Below are 27,247 nucleotides of genomic sequence, written 5' to 3'. Positions count from 1 at the left end.
TTATTGTACTTTCTAATTTCTAATAGAATTAATTTTGAAGACAAAAATCAATAAAAATACTTAGAACAATCAAAAAATATTGAAATTTACAAAATATTATATATGCAGATATATAAAAATTTTTAGTGGAAATGTACTCTTAATATGTAAAATAATGTGCCACAAAAATAATACTGGAAATTGCTCATTGATCTAACTATAGAATTTCTACAAAAGTAAAAAATTCAACATTCCTTTACATAACATGACTATTCAAACTTTCAGTGTGTATTTATTTCAAATAATTATCAGAAATTATTTAAATATAAGTAACAATAATGCATATTATTCTAATAATTAAATTATTTATGTATTTTCTTTAAGGTGAATTTATATTGAAATACAAACAAAATATAACATATGAAACTGAACATAACCATAAAAAAATGTTTAACTTCAAAATTTGTAATACTCCACATGAAATCATTTTTTCCCCTCTTACAAAGTGGCAGGATAGAGTACATAACTGGAGGACAAGATTCAGCATTATACATAAAAATTGGAAAAACTGTTTTCCCCAAATGTTTCGCTGCCAACTGCCCAAATATTCTCACATTTCAGGTTGCAATTAAAATGCAATTGCTTTTACAAAATTCTACTAAAATTACAAATATGTAAAAATCAGATGTCTTTTTTGTAAAGATTTCATATCATGACAATACTGTATTTAAATCACATTGTACAGGAAAGTACAAGGATTTATAGTTTATATTTCCAGGAGATTGAAGATAAAAACATCACAATTTGAATTTTTACAAGGAGAATAAATTCAAAATTATATATTTGTACAGAATATTTACATGGAGAAAAAAGAACTTTCAAATCAAATCACTGTTTCTATTTTGTTCATATTTTGAAATAAATGATTTGAAAAATAAATCAACATTTTCTTTAAAAAATTATTCATTAATATTATATTCTATCTTTCAAAAAATTTATATTCATATATTACACCCAGAAGTGTCCTATATTAATGGAATTAAATGTTTTCCCATCAAAAAATGCCAATTAGGAGTCTTCAGAGACTCAAATCTACGCATAGACGTAGCATTGAAAAGTTCAGGAAGATCTATAGTATTACACACTTAATTTTGCCTTTTCCAGGCTTTCTTGGCCCATTACTTGCCTTGCTTTCTGTCTGTTTACGATTTCTTATCTCTCGCATCAAGTCAAAAAATACCTTAAAAATAAAAATTTTAAAATAGCTATATTAATATAAAATTTGCATTAATGAAAGTATTTTATAGCTAAAAACATTTTAGAAATACCTAATCTGCAAAGTATTTAAGTAGTTTTGATTAAATTTTGTTTGTAAATTTTCATTATTATGTAACAAAATATAAAAATCATCTAATGCTTTCAAAATACTTGATATTATTATTATATTATATTGTATTACAAATCTGCTTTCTTAAAATGTAAATCTGAACTATAAGAAAAGAAATTTAGATTAAAAAAAGTATAAAGTTTATACCAATGGTTCTCAATCTTTTTAGGCTCACAGAACACTTGAAAATTAGATGTTAAAGCATATTTTAAATATTACAGAACTGGCCAACAAGTTGATTATAATTTCTACTTTCAGGTGAAATCAAAGTATCAAAATTTTGTTCATGTTATCGTATTAACCTGTGATTAATTATACCAACAAAAATCTCTACTCTCCACACTTTTTAATATTTCAAATTATATTTGATTTTAAATTTATAATTGTTTCTTCATATCATCAAATCTGCTGGCAACTTGTAAATTAGAAAAAAAATATTAATCCAGAAGGAAATTTATGTGCAAAGATTTTTTTCATTATTAATGAATCCAGTCTAACTATTATATTTTTCTTTTCAATATTTCATTGAATTTTCCATATTTCAACATAAGACCTAATTTTTTTTTAACTGTATTGCTTTAGTTATTGTTGAAATCATGGTGAAAACAAGTATTTTCTGTACTTCTTAGTTATGTGGAAATTTACTACCACACAAGCACTCATGGCAAGTTACTATTTCCCAAATGTTTATCATTTAAGTCATCATAATTAACCTATCATAAATCATTAAAATCTAATTATAAATTTACATGAAATTACTCTGAGTAAAACCAAAGTGACAAATTATCAACTATTATATGGCTAAGTTAATGATTAGGAACTAATTTTGTCTTTCTTCTAGACCAGTGATTACCAAACTTTTTTGAACCACCCCCTTGGTTCCATAAAGTCATATCCAACACTCCCTAACACATTTTCTCCTGTGTGAGGAAGGCTTGGAAATATTCTTAGAAAATCTTTTCTATGAAACGCACATTTTGTCCTTACCATATATTGTTCTCCACATCTGGAAACCTTTAAATGCAACATTTCTTCTTACCTGCTTTAACAGGGAAAGGGAAAAGTTGTCAGTGATCCCAACCTTTGCCTATGGTCACTATTCAGTACCCTGTCTCCAGTGCTCCCCTGCTGGCCATTTCCTCCTTTTCACCCTCCCCAGATTCACTCACAACCCACTTTGAGAACCCTAGTGCCCTAGACAAATTAATTAGTTTCTAATAATTAACTTAGGCATATAATAGCTTGATAATTTGAACTTTGTTTGGCTTGGTTAATAAGTTGGGTTTAGAGATGCTGTTGATATTCTGATTAAGATAATTGCAATAATATATTCTTTCAGAACCAAGAGAGCTTTCAATACCAGCTTCACAAACCCACTTTACATTTACTACAGCCTACAAAACTGACAGCTATTTCTAATTGCCTGGTATAAAAAAAAGTCTGTCTTCATTCAGTGCTAGAGCAATTAAAGAACATAAAATAGTTAAGTTGAAAATGTTATCATTGATGTCAATACATGATTTTGGTATTAAGTATAAGTTAATTTTTAAATACTAATGCAACATTTAAGTTGGGATCATTGACAACATCCAATACTTTATTATTGGATTATTTAGGTGATGCTAATGATCAGATATATACCAGATGTTTCCTTACATAATTTTAACTAGAATAAAGTTTTTGATAACATTCTTATTTGATACTGCATATTTAGAATATGACAACAAAATTAACATAGTTCAAACAATTACTAAGCTTTTAAATTTTTATAAGAAAAGCAATTTTTTTTTAATTAGACAGATGTTCAATATCTATTGAGTATAAATTATCTGTATACTATCAAGATGCAAAACTATGAATGGACCTGTGCTCAAAGTTGTGTAATGTATTTCATAGAGAATGCAAATAATTTGTTCATTATAATGAGTAACATTTTCTAACAGGCTTATATGCAAAACTTTGCAATTTTTTACAAACAATGACAGTCTTAATTTATTGAAGATAGACCGAAATTACTTCTTAAAATTCAAAAAGTGTATTTATCTAAAAAAACACAATAATATCAGTACAATTTTCCTTCATTTCTGCATTTGTATTCCATTGTTTTATTAGTAGTAATATATATTATTTATAAGTGTTTTTGATAATCCATAAAAATATTTGCACTATTGCCCACATCTATAGAAATTCTTCTAATTATTGATAACCTCTAATAATGGTGTGCACAGTCCTAATACTAGTAGACAAAATATCAGTTATTTCATGTATGGAAATTTTCTCATTCTCCAAAATTAAATTAAATTTTATTTCCCATAACGTAAGTTGAGACTAAAAATGAACAACCAGGCCATGCATAATCTTTAATAAGACTATGGCCTTTATTTTTTAAGTTGTTAATCCACCTATAAAAACTCTTTTTAAATAAATAATGATCTCTCTAAACTTTTCATCATTTCATAAATATCTTTTACTTTAAGCACTCTTATCAGAGGCCTGCATGTTTTGAAAATGTAATCAGCGAGTAGAACAGCCATTTTGTTTATTACTTTGCACACTTGATAGTTACAAATATAATGTGTTGATATTGTATTGCCCAATGTTTGTTTTTAATTAAGTTGTTTAAATAAGCAGAACAAAGTATAAATATTTTTCACTTTATTGAACCATCCTCGTACTTAAATAACTGTTAATTATTATAATTTTTTTATTGTAATATTATATGACTCTTAAATTATTCAAAGCTGAATGTTATTAATCAATTTATAGAAAATCCAAAACACAATGAAGTTGGCATAGTAAAGTAAACATTCATTCTAACTTCAGGTATTAAATTTACTTTAATTTTTTAATTTTTAGTATTAGACATAATTAAATTAAACTTATATTCAAATATATTAATGAATATATTCGAATATAAGTACTGGATATTCGAATGTATTAATGAATTAATTTTTTTTAACATACAATTATCAAATATACAATTAACAACAAATAAGTAATAAAATTTTTAATATTTGAAAATCAAAACAGATATTTTAAATCAGATCTAAGAAAAAAACTTACTTTATCAACATTGGCACGAGTCTTGGCTGATGTTTCTACATAAGGAACATTCCATTGTTTAGCACGATTTTGAGCTTCTTCTAAAGAGACTTGTCTTCTATCATCTAAATCTGCTTTATTACCAACCAAGAGGAATGGTATGTTATCATCACCTTTCACTCTAAGAATCTGCTCCCTTTAATAATAAATAATCAGTTTTTAAAATTTTTTAAATGATAATATTTAAGAATATGAATTTAAACTCATTTGTAATTAAAGTAAATTTATTTAATGCTGTTGTTAAGCAGGTATGTACTGCTTAACAACAGCAGTTCCTTAAGTTTATAATTGAGCTGAAAAATTATTAGTTGTCCGACTTTTCTGTATATAATACGTACTGTACTGTACTTATGTTATCTAAACATACTGTTTTTAATAGAAATATAAAGCAATAGAACACTATCAAATTACTTTATATACAGGTATATATACAGGATAATTTATGCAAATTTTGTCAAATAAATTATAATGTTCAATATGACCAAAAGATGAGGACATACCCGTGAGCTGCACAATACAATATATATATATATATATATATATATATATATATATATATGTTATGGACAAAGTGATTAATCGGGCATTATGAATAATGACCAAAAAGGGCGGGCAGTGTGATAAATATTCATTCATTTATCAAATTGACCGGTCATTATGAATACTGCTACCACCTAGTCGGGCAAAGTGATGATAATACGTTGAGGAGTGATCATTTGACATATGCACACGCAACTGAGTGCTGATTGGCTAGCGTATCATGTTTAGTACCGAATTTTAAATTTGATTATAAAAAACTCCACTTATTTCGTTTAGAAATATTTATTTTTTGTAAATTATTTCAAAGTACTATTAACTATATAAATTAAACTAATATTAACAAAAAGTATTTATTAACAAATTTATACTTAATTAAAAAATTAATTTACAGGAAACTTCTGGAGTTTCATTTTTGGTATAAATTATATAAAATATTAAATGTTTTATAGTTTATTTGTTTGAGCAATTAAGATTTTGATGACATTTGGAATTACATAATTTTTTTTTCTTTGTAGCACTTGCATCTATTAGATTTGCAACCAATTTTGCAGCAGCATCGACTATAGCCTTGACCTCCAGAAATTGATGACATTCTTGCACATTCTCTAAGCGAAATTTCTTCACCTGGTACATCTTCAACAGAAATGAAGTTTTCTTTACAAACAGTAAATTGGTTTCTTGAATATAATACATTTAATATGCCATATTTGGTACCCAGTTTGTAAAGGTTTTTATCTTTAACTGCAACAACGACACCTAAAATGATTTTTCCATCACTGTGGGCTCGATCTACATCAGGTACACGAATCCTTACTGTATCACCAACATTAGCTGCTGTGTATTTGGAATTTGATGTACCAATCATTTTTTCTGCTTGCTTTTTAAGATTTAACAAAGCCATCTCCCTTGTTTTAGATACATTTCTTATTTTTTCTTCTATTTTTGGATCAATTGTTTGGACTGTTTCTTCTTCACTCATCAATTCTGTAATACTAATAACATCCTGGTTTAGATTTTTTTCATGTGAAGACGATGTAGATCTTTGAACTTCATCAGTTATATTGCTATGTGAGGATGGCATTATCGAATAATCTTTTATAATGTTTTCTTGGACGGTACCTGAACTTTCAGAGTTTGAACAACTTTGACTTACTTCGTCGATAGTTTTAAAATGTCGGATGATCACTTCTCAACATGTTATTATCACTTTGCCCGACTAGGTGGTAGCAGTATTCATAATGACCGGTCAATTTGATAAATTGTTGAAATTTATTACAATGCCAGATTTTGTTTGTCATTATTCATAATGCCCGTGCATTATGGCATTATGAATAATGCCCGTATTAATCACTTTGCCCATAACATATATATATTATATGAACAAATATATTTTATGACATCTTTTTGTAGTTGCCTCTCTCATGTGTTTTTAAAAAAACCTGTTAATTATGATTCTATCAAATCTTTTCACTGTCCCCATGTCAGAAAAATGATCAATAAAAGGTTTCATCAAATCTCCACACAACACATACAGTGTACAGAGATCTGTCACCATGTGCCCTGGACAGTAACTTACTGTAAGATTAAAGATAGACCCTTATAAATAGTGTCCCCTTATGTGGACTTCTGCTCTAAACACAATGCTCATATAAATGGCCTACTTTACTATGTGGTGCTATGTAAACAGAAGTTGCACTAATGTAAGACATATGGGAGAAAACTGGAAATGTGGGAGAATGCTCTTTTAAGTGAGATGCTCCCCATATCTGATACTTTGTTAAGTGAACTCGACTGTCTTTCACAATATAAACTTTGAGACATCTGACAATATTCTAGAAAAGGATACGATCAATTGTGTTTTACAATACCATAAACTCATTTTTAAGAAAAATGCCAGCTATTTTAAAAGAAAAATATGTAGGCAGAAGAGAGAAATATATGAAAATTTTATAAAATGTTTACATGAAATTACTTTGTATAAGTAATTATATTCTAAATAAATAAATTACAACTAGATATTCATAACTGTTATTCAATATCTTCAGAAATGTGAACCAATGTATCAAATCAGGAATGTGAAAATTTAAGTACAGTAGTGAACCGAAAATCGGAATCAATTGGGGACTGGGGTTGTTCCGGTTGACAGATTAGGGATTTGTTCCGATTACAGTTTATGTACGAAAAAATACATTAACCTGTCCGATGTTCAAATTTTTCTCCGTTGCGTGTCGCTTTGTGTTGAATTTTCGTCGATTTTAAGCCTAACGAAAATTTTTATAATAATAATCGAGGCTATCGTATCGTTAAAAATTATTTCTGAATTTTGTACAAACAAAATAAATATATTGAAGAATATAAAAACATGAAAATTATACTTTAGAAATAAATTTAGTATCAAAATGTTCGATTCAGCACGACACAGTCCGACTGAAAATCGTGCAGATTACCGGTGATTCTGATTACCGGGATGCCGATTTACGAGTCTCTACTGTAATTTTAAACTACAGTATCAAAGTGCTCTTAATATTTTATAATAATTTAATCATTTGATTTAATAAACATCAAGCATTTTAAAATAATGAAAAAAGTATCAATTATTTGGCAGTCTTCTTAAGTCATTCTAATAATAAAATTTATTTAATACCTGAAATCCATTGTAGCAGAAAAACTTTCATGTTCTGTGATAGAAAAAACACAAAGAAAGCCTTCTCCTGAACGAAAATAATTATCTCTTATTGCTGCATAATCTTCTTGACCTGCTGTATCCAATATATCTATCTGAACTTCTTCTCCGTCTAGCATTACTTTTTTACGATAAGAATCTGCTTTAGTTGGTTCATAATCTTCTACAAACTGCATGAAACATTATTACAAAATTATCAATTTTTTTATTAGGAACATTTGAAAAAAATTTGTATGCATTATACATAATAATGGAAACTAATCACAGCAATAAATTTTTTCAATTCACAAAAATTATTTTAGAAGTTCAATACATAGTACTGTACAGTACTGTATATATACAGACAACCCATAAGAAAATAGACACCATGAATGCCAGGAAATGCATGAGACTATATTAATTCTGAACAAGTAAAATGGCAAGGTCGTATTTGGGGCAAGACTATGTCTCGGAGACTCACTACTAAGAGGGATCACTCGATGCTCATGGCAGGTCTTGTTCTCATTCTCCAATCATCTTTGGTATCACTGGTTTTGAGCACAATCATTCAAACTTCGCCAGCCACAGCCACGACCATGAGGTCTTCCACAATGTATTTTCATTGAAATTAACCTATCGAATGTTGAAATTTCTCTCCGTTGCACGACACCCCAGGTTGAATTTTTGTCAATGCAAAAATTTCCCATTTTTGAAAAAAATAATGGTGGCTATCGTATGTTCGCAATTATTTTTTTATTTTGCATAAACAATATATATATATTAATAAATGTAAAAAGAAAAAAGTAATTATATTTCGGAAGTTAGTTTTAATATAAAATTATAACGACGCACCATCTAGTTTCAAAAAGTTCCGATGATGAAACGAGAATCTTATCTCTGGTCAATCGGTCGAGGTTAGCACGTGGCAACGAGAAATATGTGGGGAATAACACAGGACATGTAAATGGGTTTTTTTCAAAGATTCATTTGTCAAAAATTGATTTAGCAATATTCACTTTTTGAACTTCCAACGCACGTGTTTGTCAAAATTCGATTTCACAATATTCGTATTTCCAACTTATCAACCAGCAACGCATGTGCAAATCTCGCACTACTGCCTGTTTGTAGAGAGTGTCACCATGTTGTATTTTATTGTGTTTTGGTTCTCGGTACCCTGACTACCTATAAGTCTGGTTTATTTTGTGTGTGCATGATTTGGGCACCTAATACCCTGTGCCAAATTCCAACTCCTGACATGTACTCCTTCATACCTCTAAGCTGATAAGACAGCAGGACGTACGATTTTATAAACAAGACATAGTCTTGTCAAAAATACATTGCCATGTTGGAGAAGGGTCTTCCAATATTCTTTGATGAGCCAATTGACAAAACATCCACTCTGTGGACAATGAAGCCCCTTGACACACTGCCAAAAAGACCTGAAAATGGCTGGCAACACAAGGTATCCACAAGCTTCTAAGGACCAGTCAGTCACCCAATCCGAATACTATCGAACACATTTGGAATCTGCAGAATCATGTGACACAATGATATTCCAAATACCTGTTTCTTGGAAGAACTTTTAGATTGTTTGCATGCTGAGTGGTCTAACAAGCCAAGATAGCAGAACTCATTAATTCCATGCCTGAATGGATTAAGACTTTGTGGTTTTAATATGTATATGTGGCACTTGGATCATATAGACATTGTAAAATAAAAGACAGTAAACAGACACCCCTATTTTTAGATACTATGGGTTGTTTCTGTATATGTTGCAGACATATTGAATAATTAGACATTTTATAAACATGCCTAAGCATATTACAAAATGCTGACATTATCAAATTCATTATTCATTGTACTGTATAATATGACAAATATTGATATTTTAGGCAAATTAAATTCAGAAATGATTTCAAACTTGAGCACTGGGGTAAAATCTACACTCACTGGAACCTGTAACTGGTGTGTAACATGTATATATTGTATATCACGGGTGACAAATTAAATTACAGTGGAACCTTGCTATACGACCTTAATCAGTTCCTGATGTTTTGACTTATACCGAATAGGACGTATATCAAACCAACCTTTCCCATAAGAAGTAATGTAAGAATGATTAATCTGTTCTCATGTAAAAAAACTCCTCTTGATATGGTACTATATATTAATGGGGTTGTAAAATAATTGAAACACTGTTTGAGCACATTAATTAATAAAAAAATAAATTTTATTATAGATTTTTAAAGTTATTACAGTAATACTCGCAAATAATTGCTTCCGATATGCTGTCCCAGCACACTGTTCTTCAGTTAACCAAAGCAAAAGCAATTTCTCAACATGATCTAATGTCTCCGATCTGTTTAGAAATTGATTTAACCCCTTTTGCAACATTAGCAGATTTAATAATGTCTAATTTTCACGATTGTCAATATCATCGTTCTCGGAATACGGTATGCAACAGTTAAATCTCAAACACCCATGCCACCTTCATATTTCTCAACAATCTCTTTTTTCAGTCCACTGTGATTCTAGTCATTTTTTTAGTTTTCTGTTGCTTTTCATTTGCCTTTTTGCAATTCATGATTAATAAAAATAATAAAGTTTTACTTACAAATTAAAATCAGAAGAAATTTAACAAAGTTATAGACCATGGCACCGCAAACGTCTAGTCTGGTCTAGATGGTGCATATAATTGAATTAAGTCATATACCGAACAAAAGTCATATACCAAGCAAAATTTGTTTTGTCCAAACAGGACGTATTCTAAAGCAGATGTATACAGAGGTACTGTACCACTGTAAATTAAATTCTTTTGACTCCTATTAGTCATATTGTATGTTCTGAATTCGACGAAACAATGACTGTCAATTTTCAGGCATTTTTTGTAACAGTTTGCATTTGTTGATTACCACTACAAAACCAAATTAAATTCAATTTTTTTTTATTTGTAAACAATACTACATTCAAATATTACAAAATATCTGAGTGTACAGTACATAATAGTGTTCTCCCCAGAATTTTTTTGCCAGATGGTCAATAAAAACAGCCAGGTGGATCTCCTTCCTTAAATAAATAACTTTTTTTCTCTTGAACAAGGCTATTGTCAACAACTTTGATGTTGGTGAACTGTTATAACTTTGGCTACTTTTTTTAAACAAAGTAAATTATTCTGAATTGATTTGGTTGTTGCTTATTTAGGATTTTTACTAATTTTCAATTAAAAAAAATGTTCACATTAAGCAAGTACAAACAGAACAAAGTTGTATTATTTTTGTTAAAAAAAAGCACTTTTGCCTATTTAAGGCTTTATCAATTAAGCAACATTTGAACAAAATGATCAGTACAATTTTGAAAAACATTCTAAACATTAAAAAATTTTTTAAATTGTATTCCAAAAGAAAAATTATATGACATGTCAATTCCACATTTTTTAAAAATTTTAATTTACTGTACATGTGTGAAAATATTTTTCAGATATTCACAGAGGTGTTAATTGGTCTGTTTGTATTTAACTACACTCAAGAAAAGTCACATCTTTTCCAAACACACACTTCTTGAAAGCTTTTGAACTGAATGGTCAGAAAAATCATCCAGGCACCTAGCAAAACAAGCCTGGGGAGAACACAAATATAATAAATGATGACATAAAAAAAAATGCAAAAACTACAAATTCTGGCAATTAAAAATATATCTGTAGGTTTTTAAAGTTAAAAACATGACACTAAAACAGTTGAATATAGTGTACTGTTACTTTAAACTGTTTTGTTTGAAATCATACTTTTTTCTCATCTTACTTAGAAAATCCTGCAAAAAGGAAAGGAAAAGAGAAAAGAAATTTTATCTCATGAGTGCACAAAATATGCACTTATATACAGAAACACAAAAAATAATCAATCTTAGACTTCATTATCAACTTTTGTTCATCAATTAAATGCTGATCATGTTGATATTAATTTTACTCATAATGGACAAACTGGATTTTCTGACAATAATATTACTTGAACTATGTATATAATAATTATTTGATTGATTATGATTGAGCTTGATATCTAATTGGATTAGTTAGCATGTTAAGAAACCATGAACAAAATTGACAGATAAAGCATAGGACTAGCTTGGATACATGGAGAGCTGTCATTTGCTAGAAAAGAAAGTGAAATTATAACTATTAATGATATAATCAGTAAAAACTACAGTGGCACCTCATACTTCAAATTTAATTCATTTCAAGAGGCTGTTCAAACTATGAATCATTTGAAATCTGAATCGATTTTTCAATTAGAAATAATGGAAAGTGAATTAATCCATTCTCAGATGCTAAACAATGCTCAATTTTAAACAACACACAACACTGGGGTGTAGTAAAAAACATACCCTACGAACTGATGATAGGTGTGCAGCAAAAAGAACAAAAGAGAAAGTTCACCACTAACATTTTCAAACTCCCCTGAGTTCTTCTTCGGGTGTTAAACGGAATTTCTGATGGAACATAAAACACTTGGAATACAAACATTTGAAGAACCGTTCAAATCCGACACTCAAGAAATATGTCATGTTGCATATGCACATTCATATGGCTAGCAGATCTTGACATTTAAAGATCAGTGTCAATCAGTACCTGCCAGGCTACCAACAAAACCAACTCCTCTTTATAATTGATGATGCAAGTGCCGATAAGGTTAATTTTATATATGTGAACAACCTCCAACCATCTTAGGTGTTCCGTGCAGGTGAAGATGAACTTCACCTGGTTAAAGGCCGCCACGATGTCTGGATCTGCAGCATATGTGGCAAGAGCAGTGGTATTTCTCGCATGTTGTATGCGAGATATACCACTGCTCTTGCCACATATGCTGCATGTATGTCCGCGAGGTGCTCATGTAATCTGACTCCCAAGGAGCATTTAGTCGAGCCAATATAAATGAGGTCCCTATCAAACCTGTTGTCTCTAATGGGGATACTGTATACGCCAGGGAGTCTGTTCTGGTTGGGGGGTCCTTCCCATTGTGGAGGATGTCAAAAATGGTCAAACACCTCCTGAACGTGATCTGAACACAGTATTTCTTGGCAATCTCGGTACATAATTATTTTACTTATGGATTAAATGTGATAGGCACCTCATTCTTTGGCATAGGGTTGGTTGTCTCTCCACATGTCAACCGTTGTGGTGTGCTCTGAGCACATGTGGTGATACCATTCAATCAATTTATGGGTAAGCTTGGGGTACCAACAAGCAGAGGCTATGCACTGTATAAGCATTAATTCAGCAGCAAGAGCTTGTGGAGTAGATGAATGTGTAAATGCCCTCCCAATTAAAGCATTGTATGCTGCAATCTTATATGGAAAAGAGTCACATGACCTCACCAGTATGTATGCAGACATTGAACCTGGATTACAGAAAACAGGTATGTGGATGCCTAACCCCACCATTCTTATTCATGTCAAAATGTAGTTTAAAAAGTTCTGTTTAGAAAATTTTGAACTAAACGATACAAAATGTATGGGGTGCACAAAAGCTGTCGGCAAAGGGAAGAAATTATAAAAAAATTAACAGACAATATATATAACCAATAACTCCAAAAATAAAGCAAAAAAAAAGTACTGAAAACACATGATCATAACACAAAAGTAACAGGCAACATCAGCGTGTAACGGAAGGCATTTATACTTCGAGTACATTTTTTCACTGTGTGCACAGTTTGAATTCCAAACATTTTATTCACATGTTTCTAAAGTTTTCAACACATTACTGGTGTTTCTGTACTTTTGATACATGTACTGTACTCAATCAGATTATACCAGGGATCGGCAACCTGCAGTTCTGGAGCCACATGTGTTATTTTCATCCATCTGCTGCAGCTTTCTGTGGCTTTAGAAAATAAATAGTGAATATTTAATTTGAATTTATTTAATTTTAGTTCATTAGTTTTTTAAATGTAATTCTAAATTTGAAGATTATTGTACTCTTGTAGAATTAAAATAAAGCATATTTAATTTTTTTGGCTACTGAAAATATGCATCACAACTGATAAAGTGCAACATCTAGCTGTGTGCAGTTTGTAAAGCTTGGGTTTATCCATGATTTGCCTACCTGGAGTTTTAAACTCCAGGTAGGCAAACCATGAATAAACTCAAGAAAAGGAAAATTTCTGAAGAAAACAGAACATTTAATGCTATGTGGGCAGAAGTTGTCAAACAACCAAAAATCAAATGTTGCAAGACATTTCCACAACAAACACATAGCCTTTGCTGAAAAATATCCAAATGGAGATGAGAGGGGAAAAAAGCCATTTCAAACTGATATGAAGTATTGATCAGATCAAATATCATTTCAAAAAGCGGATCCAGTCTGCAAATTCAACTACATATGCCAGTTTTGTAGCCGCTCAGGAAATAGACATGAGAAGCCATTCACAGATGGGAGAATATATAAAAGAATCATTCATCAAGATTTTAGAACATCTATTCACTGACTTTAAAAGCAAGAGTAGAAATTGTGCAAAAAATCAATGCCTCTCTCTGCAAAGACAAAATCATAAAAATGGCAGAAATCCCCACCAGACAGCAAATTAAAGACATCAATTCAGCTGTGGTGTACTCAACTGCCTATGATGAGTCCAAAGACAAAGGTGATATCGAACAAATAGGATGCTATTCTACTGATATGTGAACTCCACTGGGCCACAGGAAGAAATGATTGAGTTGATACTGCTGAAAGCCAGACATGGGGAGGACAGCTGTGAGGCTGTCTTAGATTGTTTGAGAGCCAAAGAAATAAACACCACCCACCTAGCGTCAGTGGCTACTGATGGGGCTCTGAGTATGACAGGGAGCACAAAAGGGTTTTGTGACTTTACTGCAGAAGTTGCTGAATAGTTTCTGACATTTCACTGCATCCTGCACCAAGAGGCATTGTGCACTCAAACATTTCCTCCTAAATGCACAGAAGTAATGAATGTTGTCATTTAGACTGTCAATAAAATAATGGCAAAAGGCTTAAATCATAGTCAGTTCCATTTGTTACTGGACAAGGTGGAAAGCATGCATTCTGATCTATTGCTGCATAATAAAGTCCAATAGCTGTCCAAAGGAGAAGTGCTGAAACACTTTGCCGCATGTCTGGAAAAAGTGAAAACTTTCCTGAGCTGGAATATCCAGAGTGGCTGGAAAAGCTACATTTAATGGTAGATAGTGCCCCTGAACATAACTCTTCAGGGGAAAGGAGGCACAGTGCTGCACATGCTGGAAAAGTATGCATTTGGAGTCCTGTCAATCTTCAGATCTACATCCGTATGTGAGCAAGTCTTCTCCAGTATGAACTAAATTAAAAATATTGTTCATGCTTGAGAGACAACAGCTAACAATCCTGTGTGTAGGTAAAGGTGATGTCTTACAGCCCTGATATGCAAATGCTATGTGCTGAGGTCCAAGAGCAAAGATTGTATTAACCAATTAAAACAAATATGTTACTTAGCTATCATTTTGCAAATATATATTTTACATTGTTCAGTGAAATAGTGTTTTTCTTTCTTCAGGTTGACAGCTGGCTGCATGCTCATGTGATAAAAGGATGATGGCACACAGAAGCAGACTGCATTTTTTGTTCACTACAGGTGGATAATTTAAGTTCGTATTTTATTTCATAAATACAATGTGGACTCAGATGATTTTATTTGAAAGTAACCTTCAACCCAGTGTCTTTTTTCAGAGTTCAAAATGTTTTATTGTATGCAGAAACAAAATTTTGTTTTCTGTTTAGCAGTTTATTTCATAAATGCTACACAATAGTTTTTAAAAGCATGGTACAAAAGTAAAAAAGTATATAAAATGTTAGCTTCATTTTAGACGTCAAAAGGGTTTTGTGGCTCCAAGTGTTTTCTATGGAAAATAGGTCCAAATGGCTCTGAGTATTTAAGGTTGCCAACCCCTAAATTATATCAATAACAGTAAATTTAATTAATTCAAGAGTAACACTTATGACAAATTTTGATAAAGGATTTTGCATGTAGTTTCAATAAAACTAACAATTTCACAAAAAGCTTATATTCTTAACATTATGGCAATGCAATTGTTGATAAGGTGTTTCTAAACTTTTGAAAAGGAGTTTTATATATATGTAATAATTTGAAGTAGGAAAAACTTTCCACTAAAAAATCAAGTCAAGATCTTTCTAGATAAATAGATTTGAACATGCATACCCTAATATTAGGCTTAGGCTTTTGTTAAAATATAAAACTATTTACTTGAATGAGAGATACTTTTACAAAAATATTTTTAACCACAAAACCTTATTTGATGAAGTTACCTTAAAAATAAATTCATGAAACAAGCTATAAATTCATGTAAAATTAAACTTTCCAATATTTTAAACTAATCATTTGAAAATGTCTTACCTCATCATACATAAACTGTAATGTTAATGCTGATTTTCCAACACCACCACTTCCAACCATAATAACTTTATGCAATGCAGGTTGAGCATTTTTCACTTTTGACATTTTATATTTTTAAATATTCAAATGCAGAAATCCTGGAAAAAAAAAGAGAGAAAGTTCATATAAATGTAGCAATATTACAATTTACAAAGCAGAGAATTACAAGGAACAAATTAAGTTAATGTAATATGAGTTTTACCCAAAAAATGGCTGGTCTATAAGCAATAAGTATAGATATTAATCTAGGTAAACAAACTTTATATGAGAGAACAGTCATATTTTATCAAACTTCTGCAATGAATATTTATTTTATTCATAAAATAAACAATGATAAATTGAAAAACAATTATTAAAATAATATAAAATCTAGAAAAAGACTAACATGTGAACCAAATATGGAATTTTTTTGAGTTATACAATGTGTCCCAATGCCAGATTTATCTCTGGTTGTAATACCATATTTACTCAAATCTAAGACACCTTAATTTCTACATGTTCACTCAGATTTTTTTTTTTAAATAGACAACTTGAGACAAATTTATGTCTCAAGTTATCTAAAATTTGCATCTTACATTTGAGTAAATGTAATAGATACAGGAATTTAAAATTTTGGTATACTAATAACTTTAAAAGCTTCTTTTTTACATACTATTTTGATATAATTTATAATATAATTGTAAAGTTATTACTTTTTATTTTAATCTATTATATTTTATTTAAAATTCGTACATTGTCGACTACATTATTTTCCATTGTTTTAATTGTCCATTCACTTTTAGCATTATGATTCATAATACTCAAGTAAGGTCACAGTTCAAATGATTCTGAATAATTACTGATCTGAGAAACACTTTCCAGGATCCATTTAAGAAAAAATCAACATTAATGTCCAAAATAAAAAATACTACTACTAAAAATTAACACTACTATTTCATAAATTTTATAATTGATCCATGTACAATTTTCAAGTTGGTTTGCATGCACGTGTGTGCACACACACACACAGTATCTAGTGTGCACATGTACACTAGATATGAACATTTTGGAATATTTAATCAATAATTAATTCTATTTGATTATTTTTAATATAAAACTTCATTAAAATATTAAAATTTTTTACAATTAATTCACTTGATATTTCAATTTTAAATTCTATAAAAACAGCAAAAAATAGCCAATAGAAAATTGAAGATAACTGACATCTAATTTTTTAAAAATTAACATTTTATAATTATTAAATATCAGCCAATTTGAGTTTTAAAACTTCTGATAATCAGATGAAATCAATAATTAATGCATTCATAATTCACATTTTGAAAAATTGACCAAATATATATACACATACTAGAATTTCCCCCACCAAGCATGACAGACTATTTTCGACAAGAAAGTAGAACTATAACTTCAAAATGAACCTGTTACTGGTGTTCCTTGCGAAATTTGAAGTTATAGTTATAGTACCCGGTGTTAGTAGTGAGTAGAGCAGTACTTTAAGAAAGTAGAAATTGAAGAATTGAGAAGAGTACAGATTTCAAGAAATTCAGGAAGAATAGCTGATGTTTCTATAAATTAAGTAGCCTATATTGCCTGTTGAAACATAGTTAATGTGTGATAATACATTTTAAATAACAGTCTCATCAGATTATTTCTTCTGATTGGATAATAGAATGACATGTGGTCAATATAAAATTTTTTTTCTTTTAATTATCGTATAAGCGACACAATGCAGCTATTTTTTTTTAAATTTAAACAAGTTTAAAATACACCATTTGCCAAAATATTTTAAAATTTAAAACTTAAGGGAAATTCCATTGTCAAGCATGAACTACACGAGGTCACTGACGTCACTGCAACATAAGTGCAATCACCAATCTGAAATCAATAAAATATTTATTCTCTAGCTAATATTTCCACAAAATAAGTAGCCTATACTTTCCATCTGAACACAAATCAAATATAACCAAAATTTCATTTGGATTGGAAAAAAAATTGCAGGGGTTATAAGAAATTCATACACACACAGTGATCAAGAACTATTGGAAATAATTCATTTAAACTGTGCATGGACAAGAGGACCTGTTGTCATTTTTTTTTTTTTTTTTTTTGCCATTTGGTATGACTTTCAGTGACATTTAGGGGCAATACACACTATCAGTTTGTTTTTGTTTGCAAATAAACACTTGTTTTGAGGGTAAAGAATTTTTGCATTGATGATTTTTCAAAATGTCAAGTGTATGACACTGGCAACTTATCTCCTTGTGTCTGAACATCGCAGAACGTCAACAGGTTTTTGTTACTTAGAGACATGTCTCCAGGGCAATAAATCACCCAGTCTGTCACAGCCTTTACATATACATAGCATTTACTAACAAAGCACTGATCATGTGAAATAACAATTTGCAGCTTAATGACAAAAGGACAATGTCTGGCTTATGCAAAATAAGGAAGTGGTTATTAACACAGCCTAATTGTAGACAGGCATTTCAATTGCAGCCAGAAAAATGTCACTTTGAATCTGATAAAAAATCGTGGTAGGTCCTTTTGTAATTTGACAAATGCAAACACAATTGTCAGTCAAACAATAGTTTTACTCAATAAATGATTTCACCAGTGGCAAGTGGGAGCCCTGCAATTGAATTATATGCTGCATTCATTACAAATATTTATGAAAAATGAAAATATAGAAATATTTAAAATTTTGAATTATTTACATTTATTTTCATCAGGCTAAATGATTACATTTATATAAATATTTATAAATTTTCAAATAATATATTTTTTATTAAATAATTTCAGCTGAGAAAATTTTTTATTGGAACTAAATGTTTCTGATAAAAATCTTTTATATTTAGTGAATTTATAATGAAATAAAAAGTTTAAATCAATAAATATGAAAACTTAAATAGCTATATTGTCTATAAAATATTTGAAGATTGCAAAATTCATGATTCATGCTGAATAACTCTCAAAAATTAAATATTTTTCTCAATACTATTTTAAAATATAGTTTTCATCAAAGCAAGTAGATTTTTAATAACCAAAAAATACAAATTATATCTGATTATAAAATAGTAGTTTTTAAATTAATATCTTAATGATTACTGATGGTATAAAAAAAAAAACATTAATATTTTCCCCATCTCATATTCACTGAAATTTTATGCTATTTAAAGCATATAAGTTTTTTTTTTTTAAATTAGTAAAAGTTTTTGCTGTGTTTTAAGGTTGTTTGGGTGTGTTTGTTACTCTACACAGCAGCTGTAAATCAATTATTTTTAAATTTTTGACCATATATCAGGCACATACATGTATAATTGATTCATAACAGCCATTTAAACTGCTAAAATTAGCAGTCTGGCAATTTTCAAACTCAATGACCAGAAAATTATAAAATATTACTTCACAAAATCTTATCACAAAACTTTGTGCTGTAAAAATACAATCCAAAAGACCAAATGCCTTCAATAAATAGCTTGAGTACCTAGATAAAAGATGACATCACTATTACTTATCCATGTGTGATAAATTCTTGAAATTTGATAATGTTGACAGTACCTATATACTGTATAACAATTATGTAAAAATTTATTGTCTTTTTGTCACTTAAACAGCGGAGTGCTATTTAGTGCACTGTATTGTAATAATTTTAACAGTAAATAAAAAACAGTATATAATGGTTTATACCACTAAGCTAAATGTCTACATGCTAAAGCTGACAGATGGGCAAATGCCCGAAACACATATTGATGTCTAAGATATTGCAGAATAGAGAGCAATTAAAAAAAAAAAGAAAGCCTAGTGTCTACCTGTGTGGTAAAAATTAACAAATGATGTAAAAAATTGAAAAAAATAAAAATAAACAAATTTAAATTATTCTATTCTATCGTTCTACTCTATATTTTTATTGATACATTAGAAATTTAGAGACTCAAACTTTTGTAAGCATAAAGCTATTTAACTACAATTTTCAGTCACTTAAAATGACTAAGCAGTTTCTTTTTCTGACATGATGCACTAGAAATAAAAGCAGTTGTTTTATATTTTGACCTATATTTTTTCAGTTTTTACATTGTCACTACACACACACACACACACACACAAGTAGGTAAGCCTGGTATTGTTTGTACTTATTTTTTACCCAGGCATTAAGATTATTAGATTATTTCATACTTCTAATCCTTTTGTATAAATAAAATACTATAATATAAGTACAAAGGTTATCTTCCATAAGGGTTTATCACACCAAGTGACCAATCTAACAGACTTTAAAAAATTCTTTAAATTGTGTATGGAGAAGAAAATTTTTAAAATGTGTTAATCGGTCACTTGGTGTGATAAACCCTTACGTAAGATAACCTTCATAGTTATATAAATCAAATACTATGATATAACAAATATTAAAATGAAAACCATATAAAGAGTTTGGTTATTTCAGCCTACCATTGCCACATTTATTGTGATTTCAGATAAAATAAAGACTGTTCATCATTTTAAAAGTACTTTAAGTCAGTGATTCTCAAAGCGGGGGTCGTAAAAAATATTTGGGGGGGTCGCTGAAAAATTGATGCCAGATCAATTTTTCAAATATTTTATAAATCTACTATGGATTCATGTTTAGAAATAATAGAAATAAAAAATATATAAAATAATTTTTACTTAAATAAATTGCACATATAAATAATAAAAATAATATAAATATTTAAATATGAGCCTAACCCCCTCCCTCGGGATATTTTTTGACACATACTTATTCTTCAGGGGTCCTTTAAAATTTTTTAGTGCATAACGGGGGTCGTGGTCCAAAAAGTTTGAGAAACACTGCTTTAAGTGATGACATCATCAAAACTGGCATGTATATGTATTGGGTAGTGTTCTTTGTGAACAACAATTACTGCTTTACATAAACTACAGTAGATTCCACTTACTTGGGACAGCCATTTATTTGGGCCAAAACACAGAGAACAGAAATAAATGAATTAATATAAATTTACACTTGCTTATTTGGGCCTACTTACTACTTATTTGAGATAGTGACAACTAACTGAATGGTAAACTATAGATGGTGTGCCTATAGTTGCACTGCAATTATGTCAGTTAACCCTTTCTACAACACAATTGAGTTGTAGAAATGGTTTAAAGCAGAAAATGATATTCTACAGATATTATTCTAAAAAGAAGTTAGGCTGAACAGAAACAAAGCAATTTTGAATCTGACTGATCTGGGGTTGTGTTATGGTCATCATCTCTCATCTTTGAGAGACAGTGTCTACATCACAAGCCAGTCATTGATTGGCTAATCATTTGTTTACGTCTCAAGAGATCATTGCATCTCTCCGAATGTAATTCTGGATGACTTTTTCTCTTGAAGACTCTCTCGTCTCTCAGATCTGTTGAAAGATCATTTTATGATCTAGGTCAGTTTTTTTGCAAGCAATTTCCAAATTTATCAACTTCCTCCTTGAAACTACATTTTATGCTAATCAAGTTGTAGACTATAATTTTCAATATGTTGCAGCAGCAAGTAGCATAGATCTTACTACTTGTCATACATTGCATCTAGTCTTTCAACTGTAGCCTCAATTTCGTTATATCTGATATGGACAACTAAACATTACTCACCTTATACAAATGTATTAAAAACCACTCTGTCTCAGAAAAGAATATTTTGAGATAGAGATAATGCTTATGATTTTTTTTAAAACCTGTAGTACCTCATTATTAATCCCCCTGTTGGCATAGGCAAGTCTTTAAGGTGATATAACGGATATCTCTTTTTTCACTTCCGAGTGTTTCATATTTTATCTTTTAAAAGAAAAATATGAGACAGGAAAAAAAATTTTTTGCTCAACATTTCTCATACATACAGAAAAAATGAATACTCCATCAGATTTCAACACCATCTGTAGACCTTGTCATGTATTTCTTTAAAATACTGATCCTAACATGTGCTGTTACAAAAGTTTTGAAAAGTCTCTCTCATTTACCCACATTGACCCTACTTATTGTATTACATTGACCCTACTTATTGTTATACATGTCATTACCATTAAAGAAGATAGATTTAAATTCCACATAAATCAAAAAAGAATTTTCTCTGTATGGATTTTGACTTTTTTAAAAATAGAGATGTGATTTGTTTTGTATATTACACTGCATTTTCAGTTAATATAAACATCCTACCTACTTGACTAGAGTCACCTTAATTTCACACTTCCTTCAAAACTAAGTGCTTTTGGATAACTTTTTATCCATCTTTCAAGTTTATCATTCTAATTCTTAAATGTTGGCCTCCTAGAAAGAATTCTTGGAACTGTACAACTCATTCAAATTTGAGAGATTCTGTTTGTTGTATAACTTATTTGATTTCTTAAAACATTTAAGGTTTATGACTGTACTACCTCCTCTTATTCTACTTCCATGCTGGTGACAGTTTCAACATCTTTAATGTTAATAATTTCCCTTTCTCTGCTTTCTTTCAAAAGTCTATTTTTTTTGCCATGAACAAATTTTCATTCCAAACATCCCATATAACTTTTGCTTTACTAAAATCTACTGCAACATCTTTTTTGTAACCTGTTAAACTAAGGGCTGTATTTTCCTCTCTTTTGTATGTCTTCTTTGTGTTTCTTCATCTTCTGTATCAATTCCCTTCTTGTCTCTTCTAAGTAAGATGCTTCCTGCATTTCCTTTTACTTTCCTGGCTTTTATATATAACAGAGGAAAAGTATGGCAATTGGTCAAATTATGACCCCCAAGATTTTTACATTTTGGACTTGACCCAGAAATGCTGAGAAATGCAAAAAATTTGGGGGTATTTTCTGTAGATACAGATGCTTTTGTGTGAGTGGGGGGGCACAATTTTGTTTACCCACACTGAAGTTTAACTCTTGTTCTTTTGTTGAAAATTTCTGAAATTTTGCAGGGAGATTTGTGTATTAGGAGAATTTATGCTAGTAAATTTTGGTGGTTGAAGGTCAAGGGAATGGGGAGATAGAGAAATCCCATGTCCTGTCTTGAATGGCATCTGATTTAATGAAGATTTCACTCATCATTAACGTTTACAATTTTTTATAACTTATTTCTATCCACAAAATTAAGCTTTATGTCATTTTATAATAACAACTAGCAGGAACCTGTTGAAAGTAACAGTTTTATTCAATTACAACACAAGAAGCTCATTTAAAATTTGGTGTTCTACACAAAAATCATCAATACAGAAAGTGTTTTATGGGCTATTTGCAGGTGATTCACATCTATCTGTTCTCTGGTAACATCAATCCTCTCTCTCAATGACTTTTTCAATTTTCTATCCAAGTCCCAAAGTGGCAATCTAACATTCCTAAAGCTGACCAACTTCAACAGGCAGGGTTCAGATAATAGTAAAAATTGTGTCACCCCACCCTCACGGCAATCTCATTGCCTGTTGCCTGTTATAAAACTCTTAACCTACCAACAGTTGTATGTTCAAGTTTATTTTTCTAGATGTGTTAAGCCATCAATCAGCATTATATAATGAATTGGATGGTTATAATCAAATTTTGAAAGTAACAGTAAATTAAAAACAGACTGGTGTTAAAAGTTGATAGATGACATTGTGGTCAATATTGACAAAATTAATTTTATAAAAATTCTCAATGGGGTTGGTTATTTAGTATTAAAAAACATATAGAAGAAAAATTTCCTCTGAGTTAAAACACTCAATCTTTACCAATTTTGAGGACTAAAAACACAACGACTTTTAAAAATTCAAAATAAGTAAATTTATTTAAACCTTTAAAACATTCTCCAAATTCCACTGATGAGGCCTCAATTAAAAGCAAAATGCATTTGTCATTACTCAAACTAAGTCAGAAACTAACTCAGAAAACTGAAATTCTCTTTCAATTAATATACAGAAAAAAAGTTTTTAAAATAAAATATCATAACCAGATGGTACCACCAATTTAAATTTTTTGCAGGGAAAGTTATGCAACTCATTTCTGGAGATTTTGTACTATATTTGGTATATTTCTTTTTCATCCAGCAAGGTCTCAAATAGTTTTATTCCTCCAAAAGAATTTTCTTTCAATTATTTTCCAAAAATTAGTTCTTTTCCATTTTATAAAGTGGACCAGAACCCATTTGTCTACTATACCCAAATCATCTCCAATTTCAATTTCCTAACTTTAACCATCTTATTAACTTAGGCTACGTCCTATATGGCAGTGTCCAGTGACCACGGGCAGAAAAAATCTTTGTATACGCACTTCCAACTCGCAAGACTTCTGTCCAGAGTGGACGCATGTTGTTTACAAGATGGTGGCGAGACAACGTCAAATGCTACTATGGAAAATGTGACAAGCATTAAAATGGTAAATTTGAAAGGTAATTGTTATCACTAACTAGATACACAACAAATATAAAGAATATAGAATAATAAGTTAAAAAATTTATATTTTTAAAATGATACATTATACAAAATCAGAAATTATTAAATTACATAAACAATTATTAATCAAAGTACATACAATATGTAGACACAATTTATTCGTCATTCTGTTTTTATTTATCTACAAAATCAGCCATTTTTTTCTTTGGAAGCACGAGCAGTGAAAGCAACAATCAAACTTGCTTGGTAGCTGCTTCTTGCTGCACCCGCTTGTAGAATCATCATCCGGTGGTCACTGCATGCTAAATGCAGTTACTCTGGACACACACATTTGCTTGAATCAGTTTGTCTGCTCTGCTTGGAAGCTCGTTCATGCCCGCGGTTGCTGGATGCTGCCACGTAGGATGTACCCTTACCATTTGTTAACAACATATGTATGTGCTATGTCGTTTATTACATTAATTTCTTCCTCTCTTTTTGTTGTGTGGTGACATTATTTGCACAATGCACTAATTTCTTAAAAGGTCGCTCTAGTGTACTGTCATGAATTACATGAATCTGAAGGGATGTAAATCAACTTAAATGTTTCCTCACAATAAATTTTTGCAATATACTGATTGTTCATTTTTTCAATCAATACATCTGAAAAATATACTTGCTTTCCTGATTTTTGAACTTCACAGCATCAAACCAAAACTTTCATCAGAATATAAGCCTATTAATCTGCCAATGTTGTTTGTATTCTTTCAAATAACCAGAATGTCAAATTACAAATTCTATATCATCTTCAAATGGGATAACAAGTAGTTCATGATGGAAAAAGTAAAGATTGTTGAAAAAGCAAAGAGAAGTTATTAACATCAAAAATGTTGAAACTGTGACCAGGAAGGAAATGGATCATCCAGAATGAGAAGAAGTAGTACAGTGAAATTCAAAAACTCTTAGATGTTTTAACTATGTTAACTTTTTCAGTCAATATATATTATTTCTTTTAACATTTAATAAGTGGTAAATTTATAATATATCTAATAATACATTAATGACAACCAGTAAAATATTAGAATACATCACAAGATTTAAGTTCAAATCTGATCTCTAGTAATAATTATAGATAGTTAAGGCATTTTTAATCAATTTTCACTTAAATCAGTCAATCCCAATACAGTTTAATTTGTCAAAAAAGAATTATGGATGACCTATAGTATTTAATGTGTTGATATCTAGCAACCACAAATCAGTTTGAAACAATCTCATTTTCAGATATTTGAAAAAAATATAAAACAAATCTATCACCAAGAATAACATTTTTTGAAAATCTCAAAAATAAAAGTGTTGGCAAGTTATAAGAAACATTAGAATAACATGTTGACACTTTGTTCTAATAAAAATCAAAATTATCATTACTCATAAATACATAATCTAAATATAGCTAAAATAATATATATAGTATATCTATTATCTAAAATTAGAATTCAGAAGAGATTCTAAAATCCAAAGATACAGTAAAGACATACAAAAACACATACCGAAAGAGAAAAGTTAATATTTAACTCAGAAAGTTATCTACACTTATATTTACTTACTTTAAACCGATATAGATAATACGAATCTACGAGAACTAAGTCTTCAACTCTACAGAGGAGAGATAAATTACAAAGTAAAATTCCAAAACGAAATTCCGTATTTAAAATCACAGTACGGCCACTTACTTCACGCCACATAGTCGAAGTAAATAGCAATTAAACAATTGACTAAAAACCATAAATTTTAATATATTACTTCTACAGCCGTAAATTCTTCTCAGAATGCAAATATTGATAGCTTATCTTAGTTATAACTATTTTCAATGAATAACATAAAAATATTTTTCATAATTTTGAAAAGTTGTGTTAATTTGAGAGGAAAAATATTTATCTAGAACTGATAAGGATGATGTAATACAGAATGTGAAAGGGACTCAAATATCTTTCATAATCCAATTTAATTCAGGATAATTGGTGTTTAATTAATTAGTTAGACAAAATGATGAAGTTATCATCGATTCACAATTACAATAACTTACTTCATATTGAACTGATTTATGAACATACATTACTTAAATATTTTTTATTTTAGATGATTATCGCGTAGAGAAATAACCGAAAAGTAACACGTTCAAACATTTATCAATCTAAATAAGGAAAATATTGTGTTTTGAGTTAGGCTTACCAATTAGTGAGAATGAGTTGAGCTAGAAACGTGACGTTTAGATAGCTGCTTTTTGTAGCTAGAAGAGCGAGGACATTTGCTGATCGATGTTCTTTCTTGTTAATTTTCTATTTCGGAATATTTTCAGTAACTAACTAACGAACCCGCCTTATTTACCGAACGCACAGAATTATGGTCTCGACACGATCGTTTGACACTTTTGCCCCCTGTTGGTGTGAACTAAAATCTCCAGATTGCCTCTCTGTTTTCTAAAAAAGATACGGGAGGGTTCTGTGTATAACATTCTTTTTAGATAAAGTAGAAATATTTTTTAACTAAATTAATTTTTTTTATAATTAACAAATTAACGTAACAAATTTAAATAATGTAATAGATTATTATTTATTTTTATTAGAACGATTAAAGAGAATTCACGTATCTATTTCTCTCGTTTTTATTTTTGGTTCTTTTCTCCGTGTGAATTTTAAGCGGAATACTATCCCTTTTCCCACACCCATCATGTGTTTCGGCTAGGCTCACAACCAGGCAGTAGCGTAACTAGAACTGGTATTAAGAGGGCCCTA

At 30.0% G+C, this 27,247-nt stretch overlaps 1 protein-coding gene across 1 annotated transcript; it reads right to left on the bottom strand.

Moving 5' to 3' along the window:
• Positions 1 to 420: 420 nt before the first annotated feature.
• Positions 421 to 26,900, bottom strand: Rala (Ras-like protein A). The gene is made up of 5 exons (XM_067286115.1): positions 26,685 to 26,900; positions 16,067 to 16,203; positions 7,653 to 7,861; positions 4,430 to 4,604; positions 421 to 1,219 (listed from the first exon to the last, which is right to left on the bottom strand). The coding sequence occupies exons 2-5, from the start codon at positions 16,169 to 16,171 to the stop codon at positions 1,109 to 1,111; spliced, it is 600 nt and encodes a 199-aa protein (XP_067142216.1). The 5' UTR covers positions 16,172 to 16,203; positions 26,685 to 26,900; the 3' UTR covers positions 421 to 1,108.
• Between the last annotated feature and the right edge of the window lie 347 nt (positions 26,901 to 27,247).

The sequence above is a fragment of the Centruroides vittatus genome, unplaced genomic scaffold (assembly GCF_030686945.1).
Source record: "Centruroides vittatus isolate TY-2023 unplaced genomic scaffold, ASM3068694v2 scaffold_324, whole genome shotgun sequence".
NCBI classification, from domain to species: domain Eukaryota; kingdom Metazoa; phylum Arthropoda; class Arachnida; order Scorpiones; family Buthidae; genus Centruroides; species Centruroides vittatus.
Note: the sequence above shows the minus strand (reverse complement) of the source record. Positions and strands in the feature narration are given on the sequence as shown.

Bases quoted from the DNA above. Each gene is read 5' to 3' on its own strand.
- Rala (XM_067286115.1), bottom strand. From the start codon at position 16,171: ATGTCAAAAGTGAAAAATGCTCAACCTGCATTGCATAAAGTTATTATG. The intron at 7,862-16,066 runs GTAAGACATTTT...TGTTTCATGCAG, and splicing joins TACAGTTTATGTATGATGAG to TTTGTAGAAGATTATGAACC. The intron at 4,605-7,652 runs GTATTAAATAAA...TTATTATTAAAG, and splicing joins TCTGCTACAATGGATTTCAG to GGAGCAGATTCTTAGAGTGA.